The sequence below is a fragment of the Agelaius tricolor genome, unplaced genomic scaffold, assembly GCF_023055355.1.
Source record: "Agelaius tricolor isolate 1412-34295 unplaced genomic scaffold, bAgeTri1.0.p SCAF_31, whole genome shotgun sequence".
NCBI lineage: Eukaryota > Metazoa > Chordata > Aves > Passeriformes > Icteridae > Agelaius > Agelaius tricolor.
The window spans coordinates 957535-983887 of record NW_027269291.1 but is presented as its reverse complement, the minus strand read 5'-3'; the positions used below and the strand labels follow the sequence as shown (position 1 = coordinate 983887).

The 26353-nt window shown below is 54.1% G+C and overlaps 1 protein-coding gene across 6 annotated transcripts; it reads left to right on the top strand.

Moving 5' to 3' along the window:
- Positions 1-574: 574 nt before the first annotated feature.
- On the top strand, positions 575-24583 carry SPOP (speckle type BTB/POZ protein). 6 transcript variants are annotated; one of them, XR_011683011.1, is made up of 11 exons: positions 576-873; positions 6702-6833; positions 8520-8641; positions 9816-9967; positions 10094-10221; positions 12742-12919; positions 13907-13962; positions 15070-15192; positions 17720-17862; positions 21020-21102; positions 24081-24583. XR_011683011.1 is itself a non-coding variant. In XM_071451016.1 (10 exons), the coding sequence occupies exons 2-10, from the start codon at positions 6756-6758 to the stop codon at positions 17568-17570; spliced, it is 960 nt and encodes a 319-aa protein (XP_071307117.1). In that variant the 5' UTR covers positions 575-873; positions 6702-6755; the 3' UTR covers positions 17571-17693. The 6 variants fall into 6 exon arrangements, 4 of the variants coding, with proteins under 4 accessions (XP_071307117.1, XP_071307118.1, XP_071307115.1 ...); XR_011683012.1 differs by having other exon boundaries at positions 24078-24583; XM_071451016.1 differs by lacking the exons at positions 17720-17862; positions 21020-21102; positions 24081-24583 and adding exons at positions 17372-17392; positions 17469-17693 and having other exon boundaries at positions 575-873.
- The last annotated feature ends 1770 nt before the right edge of the window (positions 24584-26353 follow it).

The window sequence follows — 26353 nt, the reverse complement described above, 5'->3', positions numbered from 1 at the left end:
AGGAGAGATGGCTCCCGCCATTCCCTCAGGCAGGTGTCTCCTCACGGAGCCGTGAGGGGAGATGGCTCCCGCCATTCCCTCAGGCAGGTGTCTCCTCACGGAGCCGTGAGGAAAAGGGCGATGGCACGCCCAGAAACCTCCCCAGGAACAGCGGAAAGGCGGTGCCGCCTGCGGGGGCCGTGTGTGGCGGACATGTGGGCAGCGAGAGCGCCGCCCGCGCCGACCCCGCGGTGGAACGGCACTGCGACAGCAGCAGCCGGTGCCGAACGGGAACAGTGGGGCCAGCGAGGCACAGGGCGCACGCTGCGCGGCGCTGCCAGACGAGCGTTCATCAGAGGGGACCAGAGGGGCAGAGCCGCCAGGACACGCCTGCCACAAAGTGATCTCAGCGTGAAAGCGCAGGAGGGACGGGACCTGCCACAAAGAGGGGTCTCAGACACAGCGCATGCGCAAGAACCGACCCGGCCGCGCGTGCTCGCGGCGGGGGGAGCGGTCTCGCGCGACGGGTGCACGGCTATAAAAGGTGGTGGGCGTGGCCGGCGGCGTCAGTCCCGCAGTGCGCGTGCGCAGCCGTGAGGGGAGCGCAGGGCACCGCCATATCCCGGCCCCCCCCGCCGCCCCGGCACCGCGCGCATGCGCGCTGAGCTGCTGCGGGCACCTGCGCAATAGTGATCCCCCGGTCGCGCTCGGCGGAGACCGGCCCGGGAGGACATGCTGCCAAATAGTGATCCCTAGCTGCTGGTGGTCTCCTGAGGGGGCTGCGGGGTCCGGGGCCGTCCCCACACACCGCACCTGCCCGGCCACCGCTCCCCGCCTCCCTCCGGCCTCCCAGCAGCGCCGCACCGCCGGCGGGGCCGCTCCTCGGGCCGCGAGGTGAGAGCGGAGGGGAAGGAGTTGTAAGGGGGGGGGGGGAGCGCAGGGCCTGAGGGACCGAGGGGGGCGGGCGGCGGGGAAAAGTTGGGGAAAAACCTGGAGCGGGGATTCCTGGAGATCGCCAGGCTGGGGGACAGGGGCCATGGGGAGCCTGGAGCCGGCTGAGGGAGCACGAGTGGGAAAGAGAGGAGCGGGCCGGAGTGGGAGCGCTGCGATGAGGAGCAGCAGCATCAGCGCTCAGGGGTGACAGGTTGTGGCCTGGCCACGGTGTGAGCCCGTCCCCGAGGCAGGAGCCAAGCTGGGATCGCTGGGAATGCGAGCCGGGATCGCGGCTCTGCTCCCCGGCCGAGTGTCGGGCCTGTGGTGCTGTTTGGAGGAAATGGTGCATCATCCTGCAGTGTGGAAAGGGAAATAATTCCCCTTCCCGGGGAGCTGGGGCCATCCTGGAGCGCTGCCGCTGCTGCTGCCGAGCATCGTCCGCATTCCTGGTGCTGCAAAGGGAAAACAGAGCGCCTGGAGTGGGAGATGGGATTGTCTGGGTCTGACAGGAGTTCTTCGAGGGGCAGGAAGATCTCAGGTGTGATGAGATCGGCTGTCAGCTCTCTCCAACTCAGCATGGCTGAATGTGTTCGTGTTGTGGTTCTACAGCATCCTCTTGACATAAGGAAAAGAAACACTTTTCCCTCATTTCCTCTTTTATCCACTTTGCCTTTGGAGTTCTAAGTGGTGGCTTGTTGTGAAGCCCTGTGAGAGTTTGAGGAATGACACTTATTTATGCTTTATAAAGCAGAACTCTAAACCCTGAATTATTTCAGTAAAACATCCGCCTGATTTCTCTTTCAGTGACATTTTCCAACCAGCTGCCCACAACGACTTGGTGTCATTTTCTCCCTCGTTTTGTTGCAACCTGAAGAAAAAAACAGATTTTTTTTTTTTCCTTTTTTTGTTACTTTGTTATGGGTAGGGTTGAGCTCAGGACAGCCCAGCAGCAGAATGCCCGGAGGCTGTGATCCTGTCCCTCCAGCAGCAGGGGACAGTGGCACAGAACTGTGCCCGTCAAATGGAAACTGCTGCCACATTTGTGACAGCCTGATTCGCTGGAGTGGAGTTCCTGTTATAAAACCACCCTTTTTCTCCCCAAAATCCCGGGGGTTTGGGCACAAACACAGGTCAGGGAGTGGGGTTAAAGTGAGGGCATCACTGCCAGCCCAGCCCACACCGAAGTGCTTAAAAAACCCACGATTTTTGTGCCATCATTTCTCCAGTTTCCTGCTGGTTTCCTGTGGAGGAGGCACCAGTGCTGCCCATGTCCCTGCTCAATGTTAAACCAGTTACCTGAGCAGCTCCTGGCCCAGTTTGCACCGGGGTTAATCTGGGAGTGCCCTGAGCCTCTCCTGGCTGGGATTGTTGTGCCTGGCACGTCCCAGCCTGGCTCCTGGCAGTGCCCAGTGGGGTTTGCTGCCCACTCTGCCCACCTGGGACCATCCCATGCCAGGGTGACCCTGCAGGGAGCTGCGAGTGCTGCTGCTCCCTGAGCTGCTGCTGTGCTGGGGGAGCTCCAGGCTGGGAATCGCAGGGGATTCTGTGGGATCCCTGCTCCCCAGCCAGCCCTGCTGCACGGCTCCAGGGTTATGTAAGATCCCTCAGATCCCTCTGGTTCCTCAGCCTCGCTCTGCTGGGCTTTGCTGCTCCCGGCACAAACCTGTCGGGAAATGGAGAAAACCCAAAATAAACAAACAGGGACGGCCAAAACCCTTCTAGTGAGGGAGCTGCTCCTTCATCCTCAGCCCAGCAGCTGCTGCTGGGAGCCTGTGCTTGGAGCTGGGAGCCCTGGGATGGAAAGGTGTGGCCAGGCCCAGAAACACCTGATGGGGCAGGAGGTGTTTGTGCCCCCGAGGAGGCAGAGGAGCTGCTGGCGTTCAGAGGCTCAGCTGGAAACAGACTGGATTCTTTCTGTTGTTGTTTTTGTGTTTTCGAATGTCCCTGCAGTGCTTGCTGTGGGAGGAAGGATCTGAGTGGTAATTGAGTGTTGAGCTCTTCTCTCTGCTGAGCAGGGACAGCACCCGAGGGCTGTGGCAGGAGGGATTTGGGGTGGATTGTAGGGATTTAGGGTGGATTTTAGGGGAAAGCTCTTCCCCCAGAGGGTGGTGAGGCACTGGAACAGCTCCCCAAGGAATGGACACATTCCCAAGGCTGCCCTGGGATGGGATTTTGGGATGTCCTGTGCAGGGCCAGGAGCTGTGGGTGATCCCTGTGGCTTTTGTGCTGTTCCACAAGAGGTTCTGGAAGTCTCTGTGCTGCTGTGCACGGCTGAGGAGGAGGAGGAGGAGCAGGGATGAGCTGGAACTGGGGGCACTGGCGTTGTTTTGGGGTTTTCCCTTCATGTTTTTAGGGCTGGAAAGGCACCAAAGCACCGGCTGTGGCCAGTGCCTGGGGGAACTCTGGGGAATTCCTGGGAGGGAATTCTCTGGCTGCAGGCAGGGCTTGCACTGCTGTGATCCGAGGTGTCGCTGGCCTCGCAGCTCCAGGGAATTTTAGACATCTGTGGAATTTATAAAGTTTATTTTTAGGCATCTGTAGAGTTCATAAAGTCGGGATCATGGCAGGGATTAAACATTCCCATCTGGAAGGTGCTGGTTTGGCCATGGATGCCAAACCCAGGAGGATCTGCTGATTTTAGAGAAAATAGGGCTGAAATTTTCACATTAAGACCTCAGCTCAGCTTTTCTCCACCTGTGTTACAGATCCTCATGGGAAGTTCTGGTTTAGGGTTTGGAAATGGCTTTGGGCACAAACACAAGGTTAAAGTTGTGCATTTGAAGGTTGGGTCTGGTGTCACACTCGGGCTGTGAATCAAACACAGCAACGCTGGGGCTTTGAAAATTGATCCAACCTGTGATAACAGAAATCATTTCCCAGCAGCAGAGAGCGGCCTTGTGCACACCTGGGACGGAATTAGACACAGCACAGGTGCAGAGGTTAATCTGAAAATGGGCTCATTTTAGAGATCAGGGCTCTTGTAAGGTCAGTAACACTGGTGAAAGTACTCTGGAGTGCTCAGGGTATCAACATTGAGTTTGATGCCATTCAGGGACATTTTGGGTGGTGTCAGGCAGAGACTTTTCCCCAGGTGAAATCCCTGTCTGGGATTTCAGAGGGGACAGCCCCCCTGTGTCTCAGCAGGGCCCTGCCCTTCCATTCCCTGCCCTTTTCCCCTTTTTCCTGGTCCAAAGCCAACCTTCTGCTGTCCTTCCCGAGCCTTTGAAGGGAGCAGGGAGTAAAGGAGCTTTTCCTGCCTCGTCCCTGTTTTCCTGCTCCATGATCCCGTCCTGCTCCCTCTCCCTGCGCTGTTCCCAGGCACTCTTTGATGCTTTGCTGGCCCCAGGAGCAGCCACTCAGCTTTTGAACCCCTCAATTAAAAATCTCCTTCCTTCCCAGCCTCCCCTGAGTTCCCTTTCTGTGGGTAAACCTGGCTGGAAGTGGAAATTCCCAGGAATTTCTGCTGTGTTTCTCAGGAGGGAGTTGGTTTATCCTGAGAGGCAGAAAATGACTGAATTTTGGGCCAAAAATCTGGTGATTTTGGAGTCGGTTCTGGGATTGTTGGTTGGGTTTCTGTGCCCACCTGTGGCAGGTGGGGTCCCAGGATTTCCCTGCTGAAGGCAGAGCTGAGCTGTGGAGCCCAGAGGGGGTTTTGGCAGGCCAGGGTGACAAGGGAACATTTCCTGTGCTTCCCCAGGTGCTCTGGCTCTGCCCTGGGATCCAATGTCTCCATCTGGAAGTGCTTGGGAGTGGGCTGAGAATCGCTCTGCTCTGAGCTGTGATTCCAGCTCTGTCCCGAGCCAGGAGTTTGTTATTTATAGCCAAGGAGTAGCAAACTCTCCCTGTACACAGGGGGCCATAAAATAATGTTTTCTGTTTTCTTTCCTGTGTTTTGATATTTCTGCCTGTGCCTGACGTGTGTCCCTGCCTCTCCTGAGCCCTGGGGTCTGAATTATTTCCCAAATGTTTCCCTCAGAGCTCTGTGCCTGCCTTGCTTTTCCATCCAGCTCCAGTGCAGAGGTGCCAGCACCGCTGGGGAGGTGGCACCCGGTGACACCTGAGGTGTCCTGAGCAGGCAGACCCAGCCAATGGAGAATTCCATTGTGGCTGCAGGTTTCATTCCCACCTTCTGGCCAGGGGTGTGTGGAGGGCCATGGAATCACTGTTTCAGGGGGTTCCAAAGTTATTTTATGTCTTTTTTTTTTATCTATCCTTTTAACTCTTCTTAAATAGAATTTTTATTTTCAGAGATCAGAATACCTCGTGTGGCAACGAGCCTAAAGGTGTTAGTTACAAACTAAATCACCGAAATTTACTGCAATTTTAACCACAAAATCCAGTTTCACAGCCTGCTCTCATGGTTGATTTATTCATTCCCTGCATTTCCTCCTGCTGAAGCCTTTCCATCCCTGACCATCTTGTAGCTCAGCGTGCAGACAGGTGGCCAATCCCAAAAATCCCAAAATCCCTGCCTGCCTTCCCTGGCTGCTGCTCCTGCTGGAGGGATCCTTGGCCCTGTTGTGTGTGAGGTGCTGCAGGACACAAAGCCATGAGCAGAAGGCTCAGCCAGGCTCTTCCCTGTGCCAAACCCCTCCATCCTGGCCTCCAGGCTGCCCTTTGGGCTGCTTTGTGTTTGCTGGAAACCTTTCAATGGAGCCTTCCAGTGTAACATCACCTTGTGAAGGTGTTTAGAGAGGAGACAGGAATTTGTGTCCTGGGAGGTTGAACCCCTGGGGCTGCTTTGATTTGTCCTCAGTTCTGATGGGGGCAGCCTCTCTGTGCCCCCAGGTGCAGCTGAGCCCCCATTTCTGTGCTGGGTGTTGATTTTGGTGGCTCATCTCTGTCTCTGTCTCTCTCTCTGTTTCCCCCAGGTGGAGTTCAGCTCCCATTCCCATTCTGGTTGCTGATTTTGGTGGCTCATCTCTGTCTCTGTCTCTCTCTCTGTTTCCCCCAGGTGAAGTTCAGCTCCCATTCCCATTCTGGTTGCTGATTTTGTTAGTTCCTCTCTCCCCCCAGGGAGACCCTCCCAGTTCAGCTCCCATTCTCACGCTGATTTCTGGGGTTCCTCTCCCCCAAGTGCAGCTGAGCTCCAATTCCCACGCTGATTTCTGGGGTTCCTCTCCCCACCAGGTGAATTTCAGCCCTATTTCCATGCTGGCTGCTGATTTCTATGGTTCCTTTCCCCCCCAGGTGAAGTCCAGCCTCATTCCCATGTGGATTTCTATGGTTCCTCTCTTTCCCCAGGTGCAGCTGAGCTCCGTTTTCATGCTTGTTCCTGATTTCTATGATTCCTTTCCCCCCCAGGTGAAGTCTTGCTGATTTCTGTGGTTCCTTTCCCCCCTAGGTGAAGTCCAGCCCCATTCCAATGCAGATTTTGGTGTTCCTCTCTTTCCCCAGGTGCAGCTGAGCTCCATTTCCATGCTTGTTCCTGATTTCTGTGGTTTCTTTCCCCTCCAGGTGAAGTCCAGCCCCATTCCCATGTGGATTTCTATGGTTCCTCTCTTTCCCCAGGTGCAGCTGAGCTCTGTTTCCATGCTGGCTCCTGATTTCTGTGGTTCCTTTCCCCTCCAGGTGAAGTCCAGCCCCATTCCCACGCTGATTTCTGTGGTTCCTCCTTCTCCCAGGTGAAGTCCAGCCCCATTCCCACGCTGATTTTGGTGTTCCTCTCTTTCCCCAGGTGCAGCTGAGCTCCATTTCCATGCTGGTTCCTGATTTCTATGATTCCTTTCCCTTCCAGGTGAAGTCCAGCCCCATTCCCACGCTGATTTTGGTGTTCCTGTCTCTCCCAGGTGCCCCTGAGCTCCGTTCCCCGTGCCTGTGCCCTGCCCGATTCCAAGCTGGCGATGTCCAGGGTGCCGAGTCCCCCCCCTCCGGCAGAGATGTCCAGCGGGCCCGTGGCCGAGAGCTGGTGCTACACACAGGTCAGCTGGCATGGCAGGGCATGGCATGGCATGGCATGGCACAGCATGGCATGGCACAGCATGGCATGGCATGGCAGGGCAGGGCATGGCATGGCACAGCATGGCATGATATGGCACGGCATGGCACGGCATGGCTGTGTTCCTGGGCTCTGGGGGGCTGTGGGGCCTGCTGGGTGTGCAGGTACACACAGGGAGTTACACACACTGCATTTACATACAGGGAGTTACACACTGCAGTTACACACAGGGAGTTACACACTGCAGTTACACACAGGTCAGCTGGCATGGCAGGGCATGGCATGGCATGATATGGCACGGCATGGCATGGCATGGCACAGCATGTCATGGCACGGCATGGCACGGCATGGCACGGCACAGCATGGCTGTGTTCCTGGGCTCTGGGGGGCTGTGGGGCCTGCTGGGTGTGCAGGTACACACAGGGAGTTACATACACTGCATTTACACACAGGGAGTTACACACACTGCATTTCCACACAGGGAGTTACACACTGCAGTTACACACAGGGAGTTACACACTGCAGTTACACACAGGGCATTTACACACTGCAGTTACACACAGGGAGTTATACATGGAGTTACACACTGCAGTTACACACAGGGAGTTACATACACTGCATTTACACATAGGGAGTTACACACTGCAGTTACACACAGGGAGTTACACACAGAGTTACACACTGCATTTACACACAGGGAGTTACACACACTGCAGTTACACACAGGGAGTTACACACAGAGTTGCACACTGCATTTACACACAGGGAGTTACACACACTGCAGTTACACACAGGGAGTTACACACAGGGAGTTACACACTGCATTTACACACAGGGAGTTACGCACACTGCAGTTACACACAGGGAGTTACACACAGGGAGTTACACACTGCATTTACACACAGGGAGTTACACACACTGCAGTTACACACAGGGCATTTACACACTGCAGTTACACACAGGGAGTTACACACTGCAGTTACACACAGGTCAGCTGCCCTGGGCTGCATTCCTGAGCTGTGTTCCTGGAATCTGGGGGGCTGTGGGGCCTGCTGGGTGTGCAGGTACACACAGGGAGTTACACACACTGCATTTACATACAGGGAGTTACACACTGCAGTTACACACAGGGCATTTACACAAGGGAGTTGCACACTAGTTACACACAACAACCACACACAGCAGTTATACTCAGCAATCACACACTGCAGTTACACACAGGGCATTTACATGGTGGAGTTACACACTGAAGTTACACTCATCAGTCACACACAGCAGTTACACACTCTAGTTACACACAGCAGTTCCACACAGAGCAATCACAGCAGTTGCACACAGGGCAGTTCCACAGCAATCCCAGCAGTTGCACAGCAGTTGCACAGCATCTGCACAGCATCTGCACAGCAGTTACACAGCAGTTCCACAGCAATCCCAGCAGTTGCACAGCAGTTGCACAGCAGCTCCACAGCAGTTACACAGCATTTACACAGCTGTTCCACCAGCCCCACACTGCAGCTGTCACACAGGAGCAGCCGATGCTCCCTGTGCCCTGCAGGAGCCCCTGGAGCCATTCCTGCAATTCCAGGTCCCCCACCCAGAGCTGGGGGGCTGCACCTGGTCCCTGTGGGATGGGCAGGGCTGACCCAAAGCTCCTGTTGTCTCCATCCAGATCAAGGTGGTGAAGTTCTCCTACATGTGGACCATCAACAACTTCAGCTTCTGCCGGGAGGAGATGGGGGAGGTCATCAAGAGCTCGACCTTTTCCTCTGGAGCCAACGACAAACTCAAGTGGTGAGGCCCAGGGAGAGGGGTTCATCCCAGCTGGGCTGGGCTTTGGGGAGTCCATGGGAGCATCATAATCCTGAGATTGAGAGCCCCGATGGCTCAGCAGTGTTTGCACACAAACCAATATTTACCCTCAGGACAGATTTCTGTGGTAAGGCTGCACAGCCCAAATCACCCTCCCAGTTCCAGCCCCTCATACTCCATGGGGTTCCAAAGTGAATTTCTCCTGCTGTGAATTCCCTTTCTGTGAGTGGCAGCTTTTTGTGGCCGTGGAGGACACAGGGATGAGGCCAATGTCCTCTCATTGCTGCTGCCTCTTCAGGGTGACCTCATTTGGAGCCTTTCCCTTTCCTCTAAACCTTCCTTATCTTCCCTGAGGCCTCAATCATTTCCAGTAACTCAGAGTGGACTTTGCTCAGAGCCTGTGTCTGCTCTGAGCCGTGTCCTGGTGCATCCATGGGCTCTGATTCCTGGTTTTATCCTGCTGTGGAGTGGTTCACAATTTTCCTTTTCAGTCCCACTGGATGAATTGTATCCATGGGATACAGTGTGAGTTCCCTCCTTCGGGTGGCAGAGCTGTGCTTGCCTTGGCCTGCCTTTGTTCCTGTCACCTTTGTCCCCTCTGCTCTCAGCCCTCCCTGGAACATCTGGATCTGTGGATTTGGTCCCTGTGTGTGGGAGCTGTTCATTATCTCTCTGCTTTTTGTTCTTGGTGGATTCTGTGTCATGTTTCAGGTCATGGAAGAGCCTCTTCCTGCCTTTTCTTCACACAGGAGGAGTTTTTCCTTTTAACCCTGGTAGTTTTTTTGTTGAAGAACCACCAGCCTTCCAGAAATCCCTTGTTCCTTGCAGTTGCCTCCTGTGGCATTTTATCAACCATTTCTCTGTATTTGTTGCACTTCCTCAAGCCCGTTGCCTCCATTTTATTTATTTCACTTTCCTTTTGTGAGGATTGGTACCCAGGGGGCTTCTCAGTGATTCCAGCCCTTCTCCCTGCTCTTTTCCTTAGGGATTTGGTGGGCTGCCCATAATTCCTGGGTGTTTTTCTCAGCTGTACCCCAGCTCTGCTCCTTTCAGCCCCCGTGTTCCCCTTGTTTGCTGTGCAAATGTGCAAATCCCACAGTGCCCTTCCTTTGGAGGCATCCCTGACCTGCTGCCATTCCCAACCCCCCTTTTGCAGGTGTTTACGTGTGAACCCCAAGGGTCTGGACGAGGAGAGCAAGGATTACCTGTCCCTGTACCTGCTGCTGGTGAGCTGCCCCAAGAGCGAGGTCAGGGCCAAGTTCAAATTCTCCATCCTCAATGCCAAGGGAGAGGAGACCAAGGCCATGGGTGAGTGGGACCCCTCTGGGTGAGTGAGACCCCTCTAGGATGGGTGAGACCCCTCCTGGGCTGAGCTGGGCCAGGCTTTGGGCTTTGCTGTGCCCCTGGCCCAGGTTAAGCCAGGCCTATCCACAGAGAGCCAGCGCGCCTATCGCTTCGTGCAAGGCAAGGACTGGGGCTTCAAGAAGTTCATCAGGAGAGATTTCCTGCTGGACGAGGCCAACGGGCTCCTGCCAGATGACAAACTGACCCTGTTCTGTGAGGTGAGCCCTGCTCCAGCCCCACACAGCTCCCTCAGCCCTGCTCCAGCCCCACACAGCTCCTGAGCCCCACACAGCTCCTGAGCCCTGCTCCAGCCCCACACAGCTCCCCCAGCCCCACACAGCTCCCCCAGCCCTGCTCCAGCCCCATACAGCTCCCTCAGTCCCACACAGCTCCTGAGCCCTGCCCCAGCCCCACACAGCTCCCCAGCCCCACACAGCTCCTGATCCCCACACAGCTCCTGAGCCCTGCTCCAGCCCCACACAGCTCCCCCAGAGCTCCTGAGCCCTGCTCCAGCCCCACACAGCTCCTGAGCCCCACACAGCTCCTGAGCCCCACACAGCCCCACACAGCTCCCTCAGCCCTGCTCCAGCCCCACACAGCTCCCCCAGCCCTGCTCCAGCCCCACACAGCTCCTGAGCCCTGCCCCAGCCCCACACAGCTCCCCAGCCCCACACAGCTCCTGAGCCCTGCTCCAGCCCCACAGAGCTCCCCCAGCCCCACACAGCTCCCCCAGCCCTGCTCCAGCCCCACACAGCTCCCCCAGCCCCACACAGCTCCCCCAGCCCCACAGAGCTCCCCAGCCCAGGCAGGGCTGGCCTCATCTCCTCTCCCAGGTCAGGATCATTGCTGCCTGTTCTGTCCCTGGCATTCTCTGCTCTGGCTGTGCCTTTTTCCCCTCCTGGTTCATCCCTCTGCCTTTTGGCTTTTCCCTGGAATGATGGTGGGAATTGGGCAGGTTTGAGGATCATTTCCTGGTGCTTTGGTGTTCCCATCCCTCTGTTTGTGCTCCTTGATTTGGAGCTTGCTTGGGATAATCACAGCCTGGATCTGCACTGGGAGCTGCCCTCCTCAATAAAAGAGAGCTTCTCTTTATTTCCTTCAATGTGTCTGCACAGCCAGCAAGGAGAAAAATGTGAGGAAAAGGGGATTTTGCAGTAATCACCATTTTCTGGTCATTGTGTTTGTGTTTTTCTACAACATCATTATTATTTCACTTGTGCTATTCCAGGCGAAGATGCAGCCAGTTATTTCCAAACCCAGAGATTTAAGTTGAAAAACCTTAATGAGCAAATAGAAACTCTAATTTAGTGTCTTCAGAGCTTCTTTTGCCTCACTCCCATTGTCTTTTTAACTGCAAACCCCCTCCTGGAGCTGGTTTTTTTTTCACCAGAAGAGAGCAGAACAAGTTGTTCTCTCCTTGCATCTCCTGCACTTTTTTTTCTAGGAGTCTTTTCTTTTGCTGTGTTTTCAGGAATAAAAGAAGGGCTTCAAAGTCCTTTGACAGCTGGGATTTTTGGGAGGGTTTTGGGTTGTTTTTGGGGTGGTTTTTTTTTCAGCTTTTGGCCATCATAATCATGCACATGTTTAAATGAACAAACACCTCAAGGATGTTTGATCAGCAGCAGAAATTCCTAGGGATGGAGGGAGCCCTTCCTTGAGCACAAAATGGGAGGAGAAAGGAGAGCCTGGCATGGCAGAAACAAATCCTCATCTAGTTTGGCATCCAAGGCTAGGATCCTTTTTCCTTTCCTTTTTCCTTTCCTTTTTCCTTTCCTTTTTCCTTTCCTTTTTCCTTTCCTTTTTCCTTTCCTTTTTCCTTTCCTTTTCCCTTTCCTTGTCCCTTTCCTTGTCCCTTTCCTTGTCCCTTTCCTCTTTCCTTTTTCCCTTTCCTTTTTCCTTTTCCCTTTCCTTTTTCCTTCACTTCCAGCTTCCCTGGCTGTCCTTGCTCTCTCTTGGCCACTGGTCCTGAACAGAACTGGAATTTACCTTGGGCTGGACAGCAAATCCAGGGAATGGCCTCCCCTCTGCTTCCCCTCCATCACTCCTGATTGCAGCAGGGCACAATTAATCCGAGCTTTGCTAATTGGCCTCTGCTGCAGCTGTGATTTACCTGGGTTTAACCACGGGGCTGGTGCTGCACAGGCTCCCAATGGGGCCCTTCTGGAGGAGATTCCTCACCTTGGAGCAGGGATTGGGAATTGCCTCCTCCACATCTCCCTCACTGTCTGACAGAACCTGGGGCTTGTTGGGCTCGGTCTGGAGCGGGGTTTAGTTGTGCTGTGGAATATTTAAACTCTCCTGGGAGGAGAAGCAGGAGGGCACTGAGGGGTCACTCCCTGCCCTGTGGGGTCCATGCTGGGCTCTGGGAGCTCTATGTGTCCCTCATCTCCCCTGGAGTGGTGGCTCTTGCATTATTGATTGGGGAGTTTCACGAGGATGGAAGGAGAAACTGGGTCAGGTGTGGTGTCTGGAAAAAATCAGGAAAGAGCAAAAATCCGGTTCCACTTCCTTCAGAAACCTTCTCATGGATTGCATGGAGGTGCTGTCAGTGTGGGGCTGGGAGGGAGAGCTGCTTGTGGGGTTTGGGATTTGGGGTGGACACCCCGGTGCAGGGATCTCTGCAGAGGATCCTTTAGGAGTGGGCAGTTTTCAATCCCCGGTGCAAAGTGAGGGCTGTGGGTGTGCCCCGGGAGCAGAGGCTCCGCAGGGCCGGGGCAGTGCAGTGTCCCTGTCCCCAGGTGAGCGTGGTGCAGGACTCGGTGAACATCTCGGGCCAGAACACCATGAACATGGTCAAGGTGCCCGAGTGCCGCCTGGCCGACGAGCTGGGCGGGCTCTGGGAGAACTCGCGCTTCACCGACTGCTGCCTCTGCGTGGCCGGCCAGGAGTTCAAGGGCCACAAAGCCATCCTGGCAGGTGGGACTGCCCGGGGGAATGGAGGGGATGGGGGAGTGGTTTGGGATGGGGGGGAGTGGTTTGGGATGGGGGGAGTGGGGGCAGTGGTTTGGGATGGGGGGGAGTGGTTTGGGATGGAGGGAATGGGAGGAGCGGTTTGGGATGAAGGGAATGGGGGGAATGGTTTGGGATGGAAGGAATGGGAGGAGTGGTTTGGGATGGAGGGAATGCAGGGAGTGGTTTGGGATGGAGGGAATGGGAGGAGTGGTTTGGGATGGAGGGAATGGTTTGGGATAGAGGGAATGTGAAGAAATGGTTTGAGATGGAGGGAATGGGGGGAATAGTTTGGGATGGAGGGAATGGGAGGAGTGGTTTGGGATGGAGGGAATGGTTTGGGATGGAGGAAATGGGAGGAGTGGTTTGGGATGGAGGGAATGGTTTGGGAGGGAGGGAATGGTTTGGGATGGAGGGGATGGTTTGGGATAAAGGGAATGTGAAGAAATGGTTTGAGATGGAGGGAACAGGGGAGAGTGGGAGGGAATGGTTTAGGATGGAGGGATTGGGGGTATGGAGGGAATGGGGGGGAGTGCTTTGGGATGGAGGGATTGATTTGGGATGGAGGGAATGTGAGGGAATGTGAGGGAATGGAGGGAATGGGAGGGAATGGTTTGAGATGGAGGAACTGGGAGTGGTTTGGAATAGGAGAGAATGGGGGGAATGGTTTGGAATGGAGGGCATGGAGGGAATGGGAGGGAATGGTTTGGGATGGAGGGAGCTCAGAGCTCATCCATGGCAGGGACACCTTCCACAATCCCAGGGTGCTCCCAGCCCCATCCAGCCTGGCCTGGGCCACTTGCAGGGATGCAGGGGCAGGCACAGCTGCTCTGGGAATGCCATCGCCCCAGGCAGTGCCTGGTGGGAAGGGCTGGGGGCTGGGGAGGTGCTGCAGGGGCAGCCAGCCCTTCCCAGGGGATGCAGCATTCCCAGAGTGCCCCATTGCCCCCACAGCGCGATCCCCGGTGTTCAGCGCCATGTTCGAGCACGAGATGGAGGAGAGCAAAAAGGTGAGAGCAGGGCAGGAGCACCCAGCAGGGAAAGGTCCTGCTCAGGGGAGGATGGGACACCCAGCAGGGAAAGGTCCTGCTCAGGGGAGGAAGGGACACCCAGCAGGGAAAGGTCCTGCTCAGGGGAGAGAGAAACACCCAGCAGGGAAAGGTCCTGCCAGGGGAGGGAGGAACAGCCCAGCAGGGAAAGGTCCTGCTCAGGGAGGAAGGGACACCCAGCAGGGAAAGGTCCTGCCAGGGGAGGAAGGGACACCCAGCAGGGAAAGGTCCTGCTCAGGAGAGGAACAGCCCAGCAGGGAAAGGTCCTGCTCAGGAGAGGGAGGATGGGACACCCAGCAGGGAAAGGTCCTGCTCAGGGGAGGGAGGAACACCCAGCAGGGAAAGGTCCTGCTCAGGGGAGGATGGGACACCCAGCAGGGAAAGGTCCTGCTCAGGGAGGATGGGACACCCAGCAGGGAAAGGTCCTGCCAGGGGAGGATGGGACACCCAGCAGGGAAAGGTCCTGCTCAGGGGAGGAACAGCCCAGCAGGGAAAGGTCCTGCTCAGATGTTCCCTGCTGGGATCCCCCTCTGGCACCTGCAGCTGCTCCTCTCACACAGGAACACCTCTGCTCCTGAAGGGAGCAGGGAAAGAGGGGTCTGGGATCAGCTGTCCCTTTGTTCCCTTGGGAAGGAGGCTGGGGGGGACAGGGACAAGTGGAGAATGTGGGATACAGCTTGGAGTTGTTCTTACTCCATCCACATATTTCCTTTTTCCCCCCTCCTTTTCCCCTCCTCCTTTTCCCCTCCTCCTTTTTTCCCCCTCCTTTTTCCCCCTCCTTTTTCCCCCTCCTTTTTCCCCCCTCCTTTTTCCCCCCTCCTTTTTCCCCCCCTCCTTTTTCCCCCCCTCCTTTTTCCCCCCCTCCTTCTCCCCCTTCCTTTTCCCCCCTCCTTTTCCCCCATCCTTTCCCTCCTGTTTCCCCCCCTCCTTTCCCCCCATCCTTTCCCCCCTTTTCTCCCCTTCTCTCTCAAGTTCAACTCCTTGTAAGCGATTTCCCTCTGGTACTGAAGGGTTTTGGGGCAGGAGCAGCCCTGGCAGACCCTAAAAATCTCCTTTTTCCCTTTGCAGAACCGGGTTGAGATCAACGACGTGGAGCCCGAGGTGTTCAAGGAAATGATGTGTTTCATTTACACCGGGAAGGCCCCAAACCTGGACAAGATGGCTGATGATCTCCTGGCAGCTGCTGACAAGGTGAACTGGGCATTTCTGGGTGCTGGGGGGGCTGGAATGCCATGGGATTGCCTTTCCACAGAGCCCTGGCATGGGCAAATTCCATGGAATTGAGGCTTCCAGGGAAACCTGGAACCACCCCTGGACCAGCAGATTGACAGAGAGCACACCTGGAGCTGCACAGGCCCTTCAGGGATTTCTGTCCCCACTGCTCATTTTTAAGCATTTTTGAAGCTTCCAGAGGACTCTGCTGCAGATCTTCCCATTAAACAATCAGGAATTTTTGTTCTACTGCTCATTTTTAAGGATTTTTTTGGAGCTCCCAGAAGAGCCTGTTCAGCATGATCCGAGCTGGGCTGAGGAGACAATTACAGAGCAGACCCAGGGATGTTTTTCCATGTGGTTATTCCCAAATCCCCGGAGCAGAGCAGAGTCTGGACAAACAGTTCTCCTCCTGCCCTGCCTCCTGTCAGCCCTGAGGCTCTGGAAATCCAGGAGTGGGAAATGCTGTTGGTTTTCCTGCTGCACTGCCAGTCCCTGCTGCTCCTGGGAGCTGCTGGAATTCCCTGGGGCTCTGCTGGAATTCCTGGGGCTCTGCTGGAATTCCCTGGGGTTCTGCTGGAATTCCCTGGGGTTCTGCTGGAATTCTGGAATTCCTGGGGCTCTGCTGGAATTCCCTGGGCTCTGCTGGAATTCCCTGGGGCTCTGCTGGAATTCCCTGGGCTCTGCTGGAATTCCCTGGGGCTCTGCTGGAATTCCCTGGGGCTCTGCTGGAATTCCTGGGGCTCTGCTGGAATTCCCTGGGGCTCTGCTGGAATTCCTGGGGTTCTGCTGGAATTCCCTGGGGCTCTGCTGCAATTCCCTGGGGCTCTGCTGGAATTCCTGGGGTTCTGCTGGAATTCTGGAATTCCTGGGGCTCTGCTGGAATTCCTGGGGTTCTGCTGGAATTCCTGGGGCTCTTCCCCTCCCCTTTGCAGCCCCAGAGATGGGAGTGAAAGCTCTGTTAACCCTTAAAAATCCATCATTTACAACCCAAACTATTCCCTTTTTCTTCTTTTTTTTTTTTTTTTTCCCTTTAGAAGTGACTCAGTGCTAGGGAAAGGTCCAATCTGGAGCCTGAATCCTGGGATTTTCCCTGCTCCTGGAATCCTGGGATTCTCCTGGGCTGGGGGCTTTAGGCTGGGGGTGCTTTGTGCCCCTTTTGTGTCCCTGAGCTCCATCCCAGGCTGGATCAGGGGGAAAAGCTCCCTTCCAGCTGGGATTGAGGTGGGAATCAGAGCCAGGAGATTCCACACAACCATCCCCACGTTTATCCAATATTCCAAGCTATTGACTGGAGGAGCAGCACTTAGGGCAGGGAGAGCTTTAATTCTGACTTTCCTGCCTTTTAACACAGCTTTGCTTTCCCCTTTCCAGCTCATTGTGTGCCTTAAAAGCAGGAATAAAAAACTCCTCCATGAAAACACATAAAGCATCCAATATTTACCCCGGGGACTGAGGCAGCTCCCTCAGAGCTCTGCTGTCTCTTAGGAAAAAGCTGTAATTAGCCCAAAACCAACCAAAATTCAACTCCAGGAGCTCCCAGTGCAGGAGGCTGGGGGGAGTTGAGGTGGAATTAAAAAAAAGGAGGAAGGGGAAATGTTGCTGCTGAGAGCCCACAGTGGCCACTCGGGGCCAACAATGTAATTAAAAATGAGTTATTTGTAGCAAAAATTAAACTAAAAAGTGGATACATGGAGGAGAATGTTCCATCTGCAGCAGGAGAGTGCCCAGCTTTATTTGTTACATTTGGAGGCTCTGACAGGCAATTATCCAAACTCATGGCTGGCCCCATAAACTGCTTTATTTATTGAGACAGATTAGCAAAGAAATTTGATTTGCCCTCTCAATTTGCCAGAGAAAACTCCGAGTGCTCTGCCTCTGTTATCAGCCAGGCTTGAGGGAAAATGGGGTTCAAGAGCTGGAATTCTGCATTTAAATCCAATCTTGACAGGGGGGAAATCTCAGCCAGAACCTAAAATCAATTAATCAAAAAATCACTTTATAGTGATGGGGCTGATCCCATGGCAAAGATCCCACAAATGGATCCCAGCTCAGGGCACAGAGAGTTCCTGGGTGGAAACCTGAGGTGGAGGAGCACAGCTGGAGGGTTCCCACCCCCTGAGGTGTTCCCTGCTGTAATTCCATGGTTTTATCCCAGTATGCCCTGGAGAGGCTGAAGGTGATGGTTCCTGGACAATACCTGAGTGTAATTTTGGGTGTAATTCCATGGTTTTGTCCCAGTATGCCCTGGAGAGGCTGAAGGTGATGGTTCCTGGGCAATACCTGAGTGTAATTTTGGGTGTAATTCCATGGTTTTGTCCCCAGTATGCCCTGGAGAGGCTGAAGGTGATGTGTGAGGGCTCCTGGGCAATACCTGAGGGTAATTTTGGGTGTAATTCCTTGGTTTTATCCCAGTATGCCCTGGAGAGGCTGAAGGTGATGTGTGAGGGCTCCTGGGCAGTACCTGAGTGTAATTTTGGGTGTAATTCCATGGTTTTGCCCCCAGTATGCCCTGGAGAGGCTGAAGGTGATGTGTGAGGATGCTCTCTGCAGTAACCTGTCCGTGGAGAATGCAGCTGAGATCCTGATCCTGGCTGACCTGCACAGCGCAGACCAGCTCAAAACCCAGGCTGTGGACTTCATTAATTAGTGAGTAATTGCTCCAGGATGGACAAACCCTTCCCTTTTCCCCCTTCCCTTTTCCCCCTTCCCTTTTCCCCCTTCCCTTTTCCCCCTTCCCTTTTCCCCCTTCCCTTTTCCCCCTTCCCTTTTCCCCCTTCCCTTTTCCCCCTTCCCTTTTGCCCCTTTCTTTTTCCCCCTTCCCTTTTCCCCCTTCCCTTTTCCCCCTTCCCTTTTCCCACTTCCCCTTTCCCCCTTCCCCTTTCCCCCTTCCCCTTTCCCCCTTCCCTTTTCCCCCTTCCCTTTTCCCCCTTCCCTTTTCCCCCTTCCCTTTTCCCCCTTCCCTTTTCCCCCTTCCCTTTTCCCCTTCCCCTTTCCCCCTTCCCCTTTCCCCCTTCCCCTTTCCCCCTTCCCCTTTCCCCCTTCCCTTTTCCCCCTTCCCTTTCTTCTCCCACTGCTCACTCCAAACCAAGGCTGGGCTCCCTCCCACCCCCAAGATTCCAGGATTTGTTTTTAGCTGTTCCTGGCCCATGCAGGGAAGGTTCTGCTCTGTCATTTTTGAGCTCCCTCCCTGTGATCCATGGTTTATCCAGCATTCCACCCATGGAATTGCCCCAAACCCAGGCCAGTCCTGTCCCCTGGGGTTGTCCAGAGTGGGAACAGCCTGGGAGCTGCTCTGGAGCTTGCTGGGGTCACCAGAAGGTGCAGGCAGGGCAGGATCAGGGAGTTCTGATCCTGGAATTGTCCTGGCTGGGAGCAGCCTGGGACAGCAGGAGCCACCCCTGCCCATGGAGCTGGATGAGCTTTAAGGTCCTTCCACCCCAAAGCATTCCATGATTTGATGCTGAGGGATTGATTCCAGCTCTCAATCCAGCAGCAGATGGAAAATCCCTGCCAAGCTTTAATAAATGGAACATTTCTGTCACTCGGTGCACTTCTTCCAGTGCTTTTTATATCGATTTAAACCATTCCTGTGCCCAGAGCTGGCCTTGGGGTGAGCTCTGTGTTCTGCCATCCCACCTGGAACCTGCTGCAGCTTTTCCTCCTGAGCTCCCAGCCTGAAATGGGGCCAAACCCCTCAGACACCTGAGAGAGCCCAGGAGGAGGAAACGCCCGGGTTCCCTGGGCCCTGGGAAGAGCCTGGAGGGCGGCTCCCGTTATCCTGGTCCCTAATCCCAGTTTGCTCCCGTTATCCTGGTCCCTAATCCCAGTTTGCTCCCAGTTATCCTCGTTCCTAATCCCAGTGTGTTCCCCATTATCCTGGTCCCTAATCCCAGTTTGCTCCCGTTATCCTGGTCTCTAATCCCAGTTTGTTCCCTGTTATTCTGGTCCCTAATCCCAGTTTGTTCCCTGTTATTCCAGTCCCTGATCCTGGTCTGCTTCTGGTTATCGCATTCCCAATTATCCCAGCCCCCATTCCCAGTTTGCTCCCAGTTATCCCAGTCCCCATTCCCAGTTACCCCAGTCCCCATTCCCAGTTTGCTCCCTGTTACCCCAGTCCCCATTCCCAGTTACCCCAGTCCCCATTCCCAGTTACCCCAGTCCCATTCCCAGTTACCCCAGTCCCATTCCCAGTTTGCTCCCAGTTACCCTAGTCCCTCACCCCGATTACCCCAGTCCCCATTCCCAGTGACCCCAGTCCCCATTCCCAGTTACCCCAGTCCCTATTCCCAGTTGCCCCATTCCCATTCCCAGTTACCCCATTCCCAGTTACCCCATTCCCAGTTACCCCATTCCCAGTGACCCCAGTCCCATTCCCAGTCTCCATTCCCAGTTGCCCCAGTCCCTCACCCCGATTACCCCAGTCCCATTCCCAGTTACCCCATTCCCATTCCCAGTTACCCCATTCCCAGTTGCCCCGGTGGCTCAGCCCGCCCCGTGTGTGTCGTTGTTCGCAGCCACGCCTCGGACGTGATGGAGACGTCGGGCTGGAAGTCCATGGTGGTGTCCCACCCCCACCTGGTGGCCGAGGCCTATCGCTCGCTGGCCTCGGCGCAGTGCCCGTTCCTGGGCCCGCCCCGCAAGCGGCTGAAGCAATCCTAAACCCGCGCGCCCTCATCCCGAGCTTTTCTGGAAGCGGCCCCAGCTGCTGCTGCCGCTGCTGCCCAGCCCTTGACCACCGGGGAGCCGGCGAGGCCCGCGGAGCTTGGACTCTGTTGCTGGGGGGAAGAGGCTGCTCCGTGCGACATCCAGACTTTGTCCAACAGCACCGAGAAACTTTGGGAAAAGGGGGGAGGGTGGGCTCTGGGGCTGTTCCTGCGATTCCCTGTGTCTGTGTGTTCCCTTGCACCCGCCTGAGGCCCTCCAGGATGCGGCTGTGCCCCCGGGACCCCCGGCCCGGGGCTCTGTGTGTGTGTGGGATGCCCGGGCCAGAGGACTCTGCTCGCTCGGGAGAGTGAAGGCACAAGTTGCACCGAGGTTTTTGGGGAGGAAACCTCCAGGAGGATTCATGGCAAACGTTCCCAAAGTCCCGGCGGCCGAGCTGAGCTGGACGTGCCCCGCTGCCCTCGGCCAGGAGATGAATTTGCTGTTTTAGCACTTGTGTGTCCACTGCAAACAGAAAAAAAAAAAAAATGGTTCAAAAGCCCCTTTTTCTATGAAATGTCAGCTCGGAGCACGAGGGGCGGTGAAGGCTGTGCTGGGAGAGGACTGCAGACCCCTCGAGCCGAGAGCGGCACCGACGGTTTCTGTTTTAAACATTGCGGGAAACGCTCTGGGGCGTTTCCCCCGCTTTATTTCCCCTTTTCCTCCCTCTTTTTTTAACAAAAGAAAAAAAAAAAACCAAACCCCAAACCACCCCCAGGATGAATTTCACTCTTGCTGACGGCTGCGTGCGACGTCCCTGAGTTGCTCCGTGATTCTTACACTGTTTGTACCTGGTCTGGCTGTCTGGGGCCAGCCCTGTCCCTTTCTATTTAGTCACTTCTTACAGCAGAGATGTTTCAATAGCTGGGAACTCTTTTTGTTTTTCTTTTGGAAAATATAAATAATTCCTATTTTGTACCCTGTGGTATCTCTGGCCTTTTCTTTTCGTTGTTATTTTTTTGAATTCTGTTCTGGTTTGGAGCTTCCTTCTCCTCACTCTGCCGTGTCCTGCTGGCGCCCCTGAGCTGCCTGGAAGCCAGGGAGGGTTTTTAGGAATGTTGCACAGGGAATTTCAGTACAAATCTGTTCTTTCTCCCTGCAGGTGAGGCCAAAATTCCAGAGTTTTTAATGATTCCTGCAGGACTCCAGCCCTGGCTCCTTCCCTTCACCTGCGCCTGTTGGGAGGTGAGGAGGGAGAGCAGGACAATCCTGGTGGGATTCAGGAAATGTTGGGATGAGCCCCAAATCCCCTGGGAGCAGTTCCAGAGGGATCTGAGCAGGGGATGATGGATCCCAGGGAATGATGGATCAGGGATCTCCTGTCCCGGATTTCCCATCCCTGGAGGAAGAAGAGTTCCTGTCCCTCCTTTTTCCACAAACACAGGGGCTCCAGGGAATATTTACCAATCAGCTTTCCAGAGCTGGGAATTCCATATGGAATATTTAACAATCAGCATTCCAGAGCTGGGAATTCCTCAGGGAATATTTAACAATCAGCCTTCCAGAGCTGGGAATTCCATATGGAATATTTACCAATCAGTTTCCAAAGCTGGGAATTCCTCAGGGAATATTTAACAATCAGCCTTCCAGAGCTGGGAATTCCACAAACACAGGGAATATTTAACAATCAGCCTTCCAGAGCTGGGAATTCCACAAACACAGGGAATATTTAACAATCAGCATTCCAGAGCTGGGAATTCCATATGGAATATTTACCAGTCAGCATTCCAGAGCTGGGAATTCCATATGGAATATTTAACAATCAGCATTCCAGAGCTGGGAATTCCATATGGAATATTTACCAGTCAGCATTCCAGAGCTGGGAATTCCATAAGGAATATTTAACAATCAGCATTCCAGAGCTGGGAATTCCATAAGGAATATTTAACAGTCAGCATTCCAGAGCTGGGAATTCCAAATTCCACAGGGAATTTTTACCAATCAGTTTCCAGAGCTGGGAATTCCAAATTCCACAGGGAATTTTTACCAATCAGCATTCCAGAGCTGGGAATTCCACAGGCACAGGGAATATTTAACAATCAGCATTCCAGAGCTGGGAATTCCATATGGAATATTTAACAATCAGCATTCCAGAGCTGGGAATTCCAAATTCCACAGGGAATTTTTACCCGCCAGCTTTCCAGAGGAGCCACGCTGAGCCTGCACCTCGTGCTGCTGCTTTGAATTCCGGCTTTGAATTCCTGCTCTTCCCTTTGCTCAGGGATCACACGGGGGCCTCGCATCCCCCTGGGCCGTCTTTGATGTGAATCCTTCCCCTGTTCTCCCCTGGATCCTTGGAGCAGCTCTGGAGATCCCTGAATCCCCCTGGAACAGCTCTGGAGATCCCTGAATCCTCCCAGGAACGGCTCCAGGGATCCCTGAATCCTCCCAGGAACGGCTCCAGGGATCCCTGAATCCTCCCAGGAACGGCTCCAGGGATCCCTGGAATGCATCCCTGGATCCGGAATACCCCTGGAATGGATCCCTCGATCCCTAGAATGCATCCCTGGATCCATGAATCCCCCAGGAACAGCTCCCAGGATCCCTGGAATGGATCCCTGAATCCCTCAGGAATGCATCCCTGGATCCTGAATCCCCCTGGAATGGACCCCTGGATCCCTCAGGAATGCATCCTTTAATCCCTGAACCCCTGGAATGGATCCCTGGATCACTCAGGAATGGATCCCTGGATCCCTGAATCCCTCAGGAATGCATCCCTGAAACCCTGAACCCCTGGAATGGATCCCTGGATCCCTGAATCCCCCTGGAATGGATCCCTGGATCCCTGGAATGGATCCCTGGATCACTCAGGAATGCATCCCTGGATCCCTGAACCCCTGGAATGGATCTCTGAATCCCTGAATCCCCCAGGAACAGCTCCCAGGATCCCTGGAATGGCTCCGTGGATCCCTGAATCCCTCAGGAATGGCTCCCTGAATCCCTGAACCCCTGGAATGGATCCCTGGAATGGATCCCTGAATCCCCCTGGAATGGATCCCTGGATCCCTGCCCTGTCCCTGCCCACAGCCCCAGCCCCTTGGAGCATCCAAACCTGGACACTTTTCCCTGTCCCTGGATTTGTCCCTGGATTTGTCCCTGGATTTGTCCCAGGTGTTTTCTGCAGGGTTTTCCTGGCTGTTCGAGCTCTCCCAGGAAAGGGAATGGAGCAAATTTTGATTTCATTTCATTGGTTTTTTTTGGACCCCATTTCTGAAGCTTTCTCCACTTCCTGGGATTTATGCTCTGAAATTCTCCCTCCGCTTTCCTTCATCTCCATCCTGGTGTCCCAAATCCCCCCCCTTGTTCCCAATGATTTTTTTTGGGAGTTAATTTAATATGAAGACATTTAATTAGAGAGGGTTTGGTTGGGTTTATTTGTTCTTTCCTGACCTGCTGCCCACTTTGCTCTTTGGCTGCAGTTCCAGGCTCAGGCTGCAGGAAATTTGGCAATCCCAGATTCTTGGGTGTGTTTGATTTAAATTTAATTGAAATATAAATATAAATTTAATTTAAATTTAATTTAATTTAAAGCTTGGGGTGCTGTGGATGCACAAAAAGGGGGAGAGACTCCCTTGAGTGGGGCAGGAAAAAGAAACTGGGGAAAAAAACAGGGAAAAATAAAAGAGCAGCACATGAAATAATTGGGGAAATAAATGGCCTGGGAGGCTTTTGGAAAATAAACTGGATAAATAAAGCAGGAGCAGCTCCGTAGGATTTGGCTTTTTGAAGTTTCCTGGGCAAAGCGTGGGCAGGGAAATCCAGCCCGGGTTTGGCTCCAGTGGAATTGGGATTTTTGCTGCTCATTCCATCGGATTCCATCCCTGGGACTGAATTATTCAAATCCCTGGAGGAGCTTTGTTAATTGAGGGAGTGAATTGGGAAGGGCTGGGGAGAAGAGGGGAATTGTGGCATGGAATGAGGAGGGATCCTGGGAAGGGGAGGATGGCACTGAGGGCTCCTCTTGGAAATAATAATAATAATAATAATAATAATAATAATAATAATAATAATAATAATAATAATAATAATAATAACGATGTCACTATAATTATTATAATTTAATTAATTTTTATTAATTGTTATGCCATCTTGATGTATTTTATTTTTATTGATTTCATTATTTTAATTTGATTTATTTATTATTATCCTCCTGCTCCCAGCAGCAGCTCCCCGGATCCCTGATTCCCCAGGAGCAGCAGGAGAGGCAAGGATTTCATGGATTTCATGGATTTCATGGATTTCATGCAGCTGGTGGGGGATCACCTGCCCAAACTGGGAGAACTGGGGCAGCCCCAGCCCTGGGAGCAGGGATGAGCTCCTGGGGGCCCCTCTGGAATTGTTTTCTGCATTCCTTGGCAAATTCTGATCCCTGAAGCACAAAAATCCCTGGGTGCTGTTCCCAGAGCTCCCTCGGGCCCAGCCGTTCCCCCTGCTGAGGAGTTTGGGCATGGACGGAGTTTCCCAAGGGATCTGTTTGAGTATGACCAGAATTCCTTGGAATGTTGATCAAATCCAGCCATTTTTGGGAAAGCAGTGCCCAGCATTCCCTGCATCCCATGGGCAGCTCCAAGGGGAGGGATTGGGGCTGATCCCGAAACCTCTCGCTCCTGTCCGTGCTTTGGAAATCCTGCTATTGTGGGTAATTAAAATCTCCTAATTAAATTAAGCTCCATCTGGCTGAGCCCGGCGAGCCAAGGAGGGCGTTAATTAAAGATCCCAAGGTTTGCTGTGACCCAGGGCTGGGATGAGCAAATCCCTGTCCGTGGAAAGTGCTGGAGCATCCCAAAACCCAGGAAAATCCAAGGGGAGGGAAAATCCAGGAATGGCTCTGGTTCCTCCCAGGGACAAAAAAAACAACTGGAGATGGGAATGGGAATGGGAATGGGAATGGGAATGGGAATGGGAATGGGAATGGGAAGGAAATGGAATGGAATGGGAATAAAAGGGGAATGGGAAAGGAATGGGAATGGAATGGGAATAAAAGGGGAAGGGGAATGGGAATGGGAATGGAATGGGAATAAAAGGGGAATGGGAATGGGAATGGGAAAGGAATGGGAATGGGAATGGGAATAAAAGGGGAAGGGGAATGGGAATGGGAAAGGAATGGGAATGGGAAGGGAATGGGAATAAAAGGGGAAGGGGAATGGGAATAAAAGGGGAATGGGAATGGAATGGGAATAAAAGGGGAAGGGGAATGGGAATGGGAATAGAATGGGAATAAAATAGGAATGGGAATGGAATGGGAAAGGAACAGGAAGGGGAAAGGAATGGGAATAGAATGGGAATGGGAATGGAATGAGAAAGGAATGAGAAGGGGAAAGGAATAGGGATATAATGGGAATGGAATGGGAATAGAATGGCAATGGAATTGGAATGGGAATAGGAGTGGAATGGGAATGGGAATAAGAGGGGAATTGGAATAGGAATGGAGTGGGAATGGGAATGGAATGGGAATGGGAATGGGAATATTCCAGGCTGGATTTCAGCATCCAGGGGGATGTGTTGGATCCTGTGGCAAGGAGAGGGAGCAGAGTTAAATCCAGGCTGCAATTCCAAAGGTTTGGAAAACACCAGGAGATGCCAAAGTGCTGCCCAGGCACAGCAGGACCCCGGGGTGCTCCAGCACTGCCCCACCCCTTGTTATCCAGCATTCCCTGCACAGAATCCATCAGGAATCTCCCTCAGTGCCATCTCTTCCCTGGATTTGCCATTGGAATTGTGTTTTCCCGAACAGGACACGGCATTCCAGAGCCTGGAGCTCAGGATTCCCCCTGGCTCTGGGCTGTCACTGGGATTTTTCCTCTCCCGTGGGGAATGCCCTGGATGGAAGTGGCCACGCTGGATGCAGTTTGGAACAGAGACGCTGGAAAAGCCTGGGAATGTGGGAGCCCTCCCTCCTCCCTGCCTCATCCTCTGAGGCGTTCCCGGGTTTCCAGAGCCGCCACAATTCCATGGAAAGTGGGAGCAGCAGCTCCCAAACCCGGGAGCCCCCCTGGAATGGGGTGGGGGCTGCTCCATCCCCGCCTTCCTGAGCCGTCCCCGAGGGAGCCGGGAGCGTTCCCGGGCTCCGGAGCCCATCCTGAATTATTGACGGCGTTTCCACTGCAGGCAGGGCTGGGATCCGAGCTGGGAATTCTCTGCTGAGGCCTTGGAGCCCGCAGGGATTTGGGCTGGGGCTGGATGAGTTTTCCATTCCTGTCCTTGACAGCTTTCCCTGCTGTTTCATTCCAGTCTGAGCTGTGGTTCCCTCTCCCGTTATCCCCCTGCTCCTCCTGCCCGCAGATCCAGGAGTGCTGGGTTCCAGCATCCCCAGGAGCTGCTCCCTGATCCCAGGGGCTCCAGGCACCTCCTGCAGCCCTCGGGAGGAGCCCCTGGAGCTGGAAAAGCCCCACGGAGAACGGGGCAGGAGCCAGGCTGGCACTGGAGCCATCCAGCC

Coding starts and splice junctions, on each gene's coding strand:
- SPOP (XM_071451014.1), top strand. CDS start 6,756: ATGTCCAGGGTGCCGAGTCCCCCCCCTCCGGCAGAGATGTCCAGCGGG. Junction 10,222..12,741: donor AACTGACCCTGTTCTGTGAG/GTGAGCCCTGCT, acceptor CCCTGTCCCCAG/GTGAGCGTGGTGCAGGACTC. Junction 12,920..13,906: donor CCACAAAGCCATCCTGGCAG/GTGGGACTGCCC, acceptor TTGCCCCCACAG/CGCGATCCCCGGTGTTCAGC.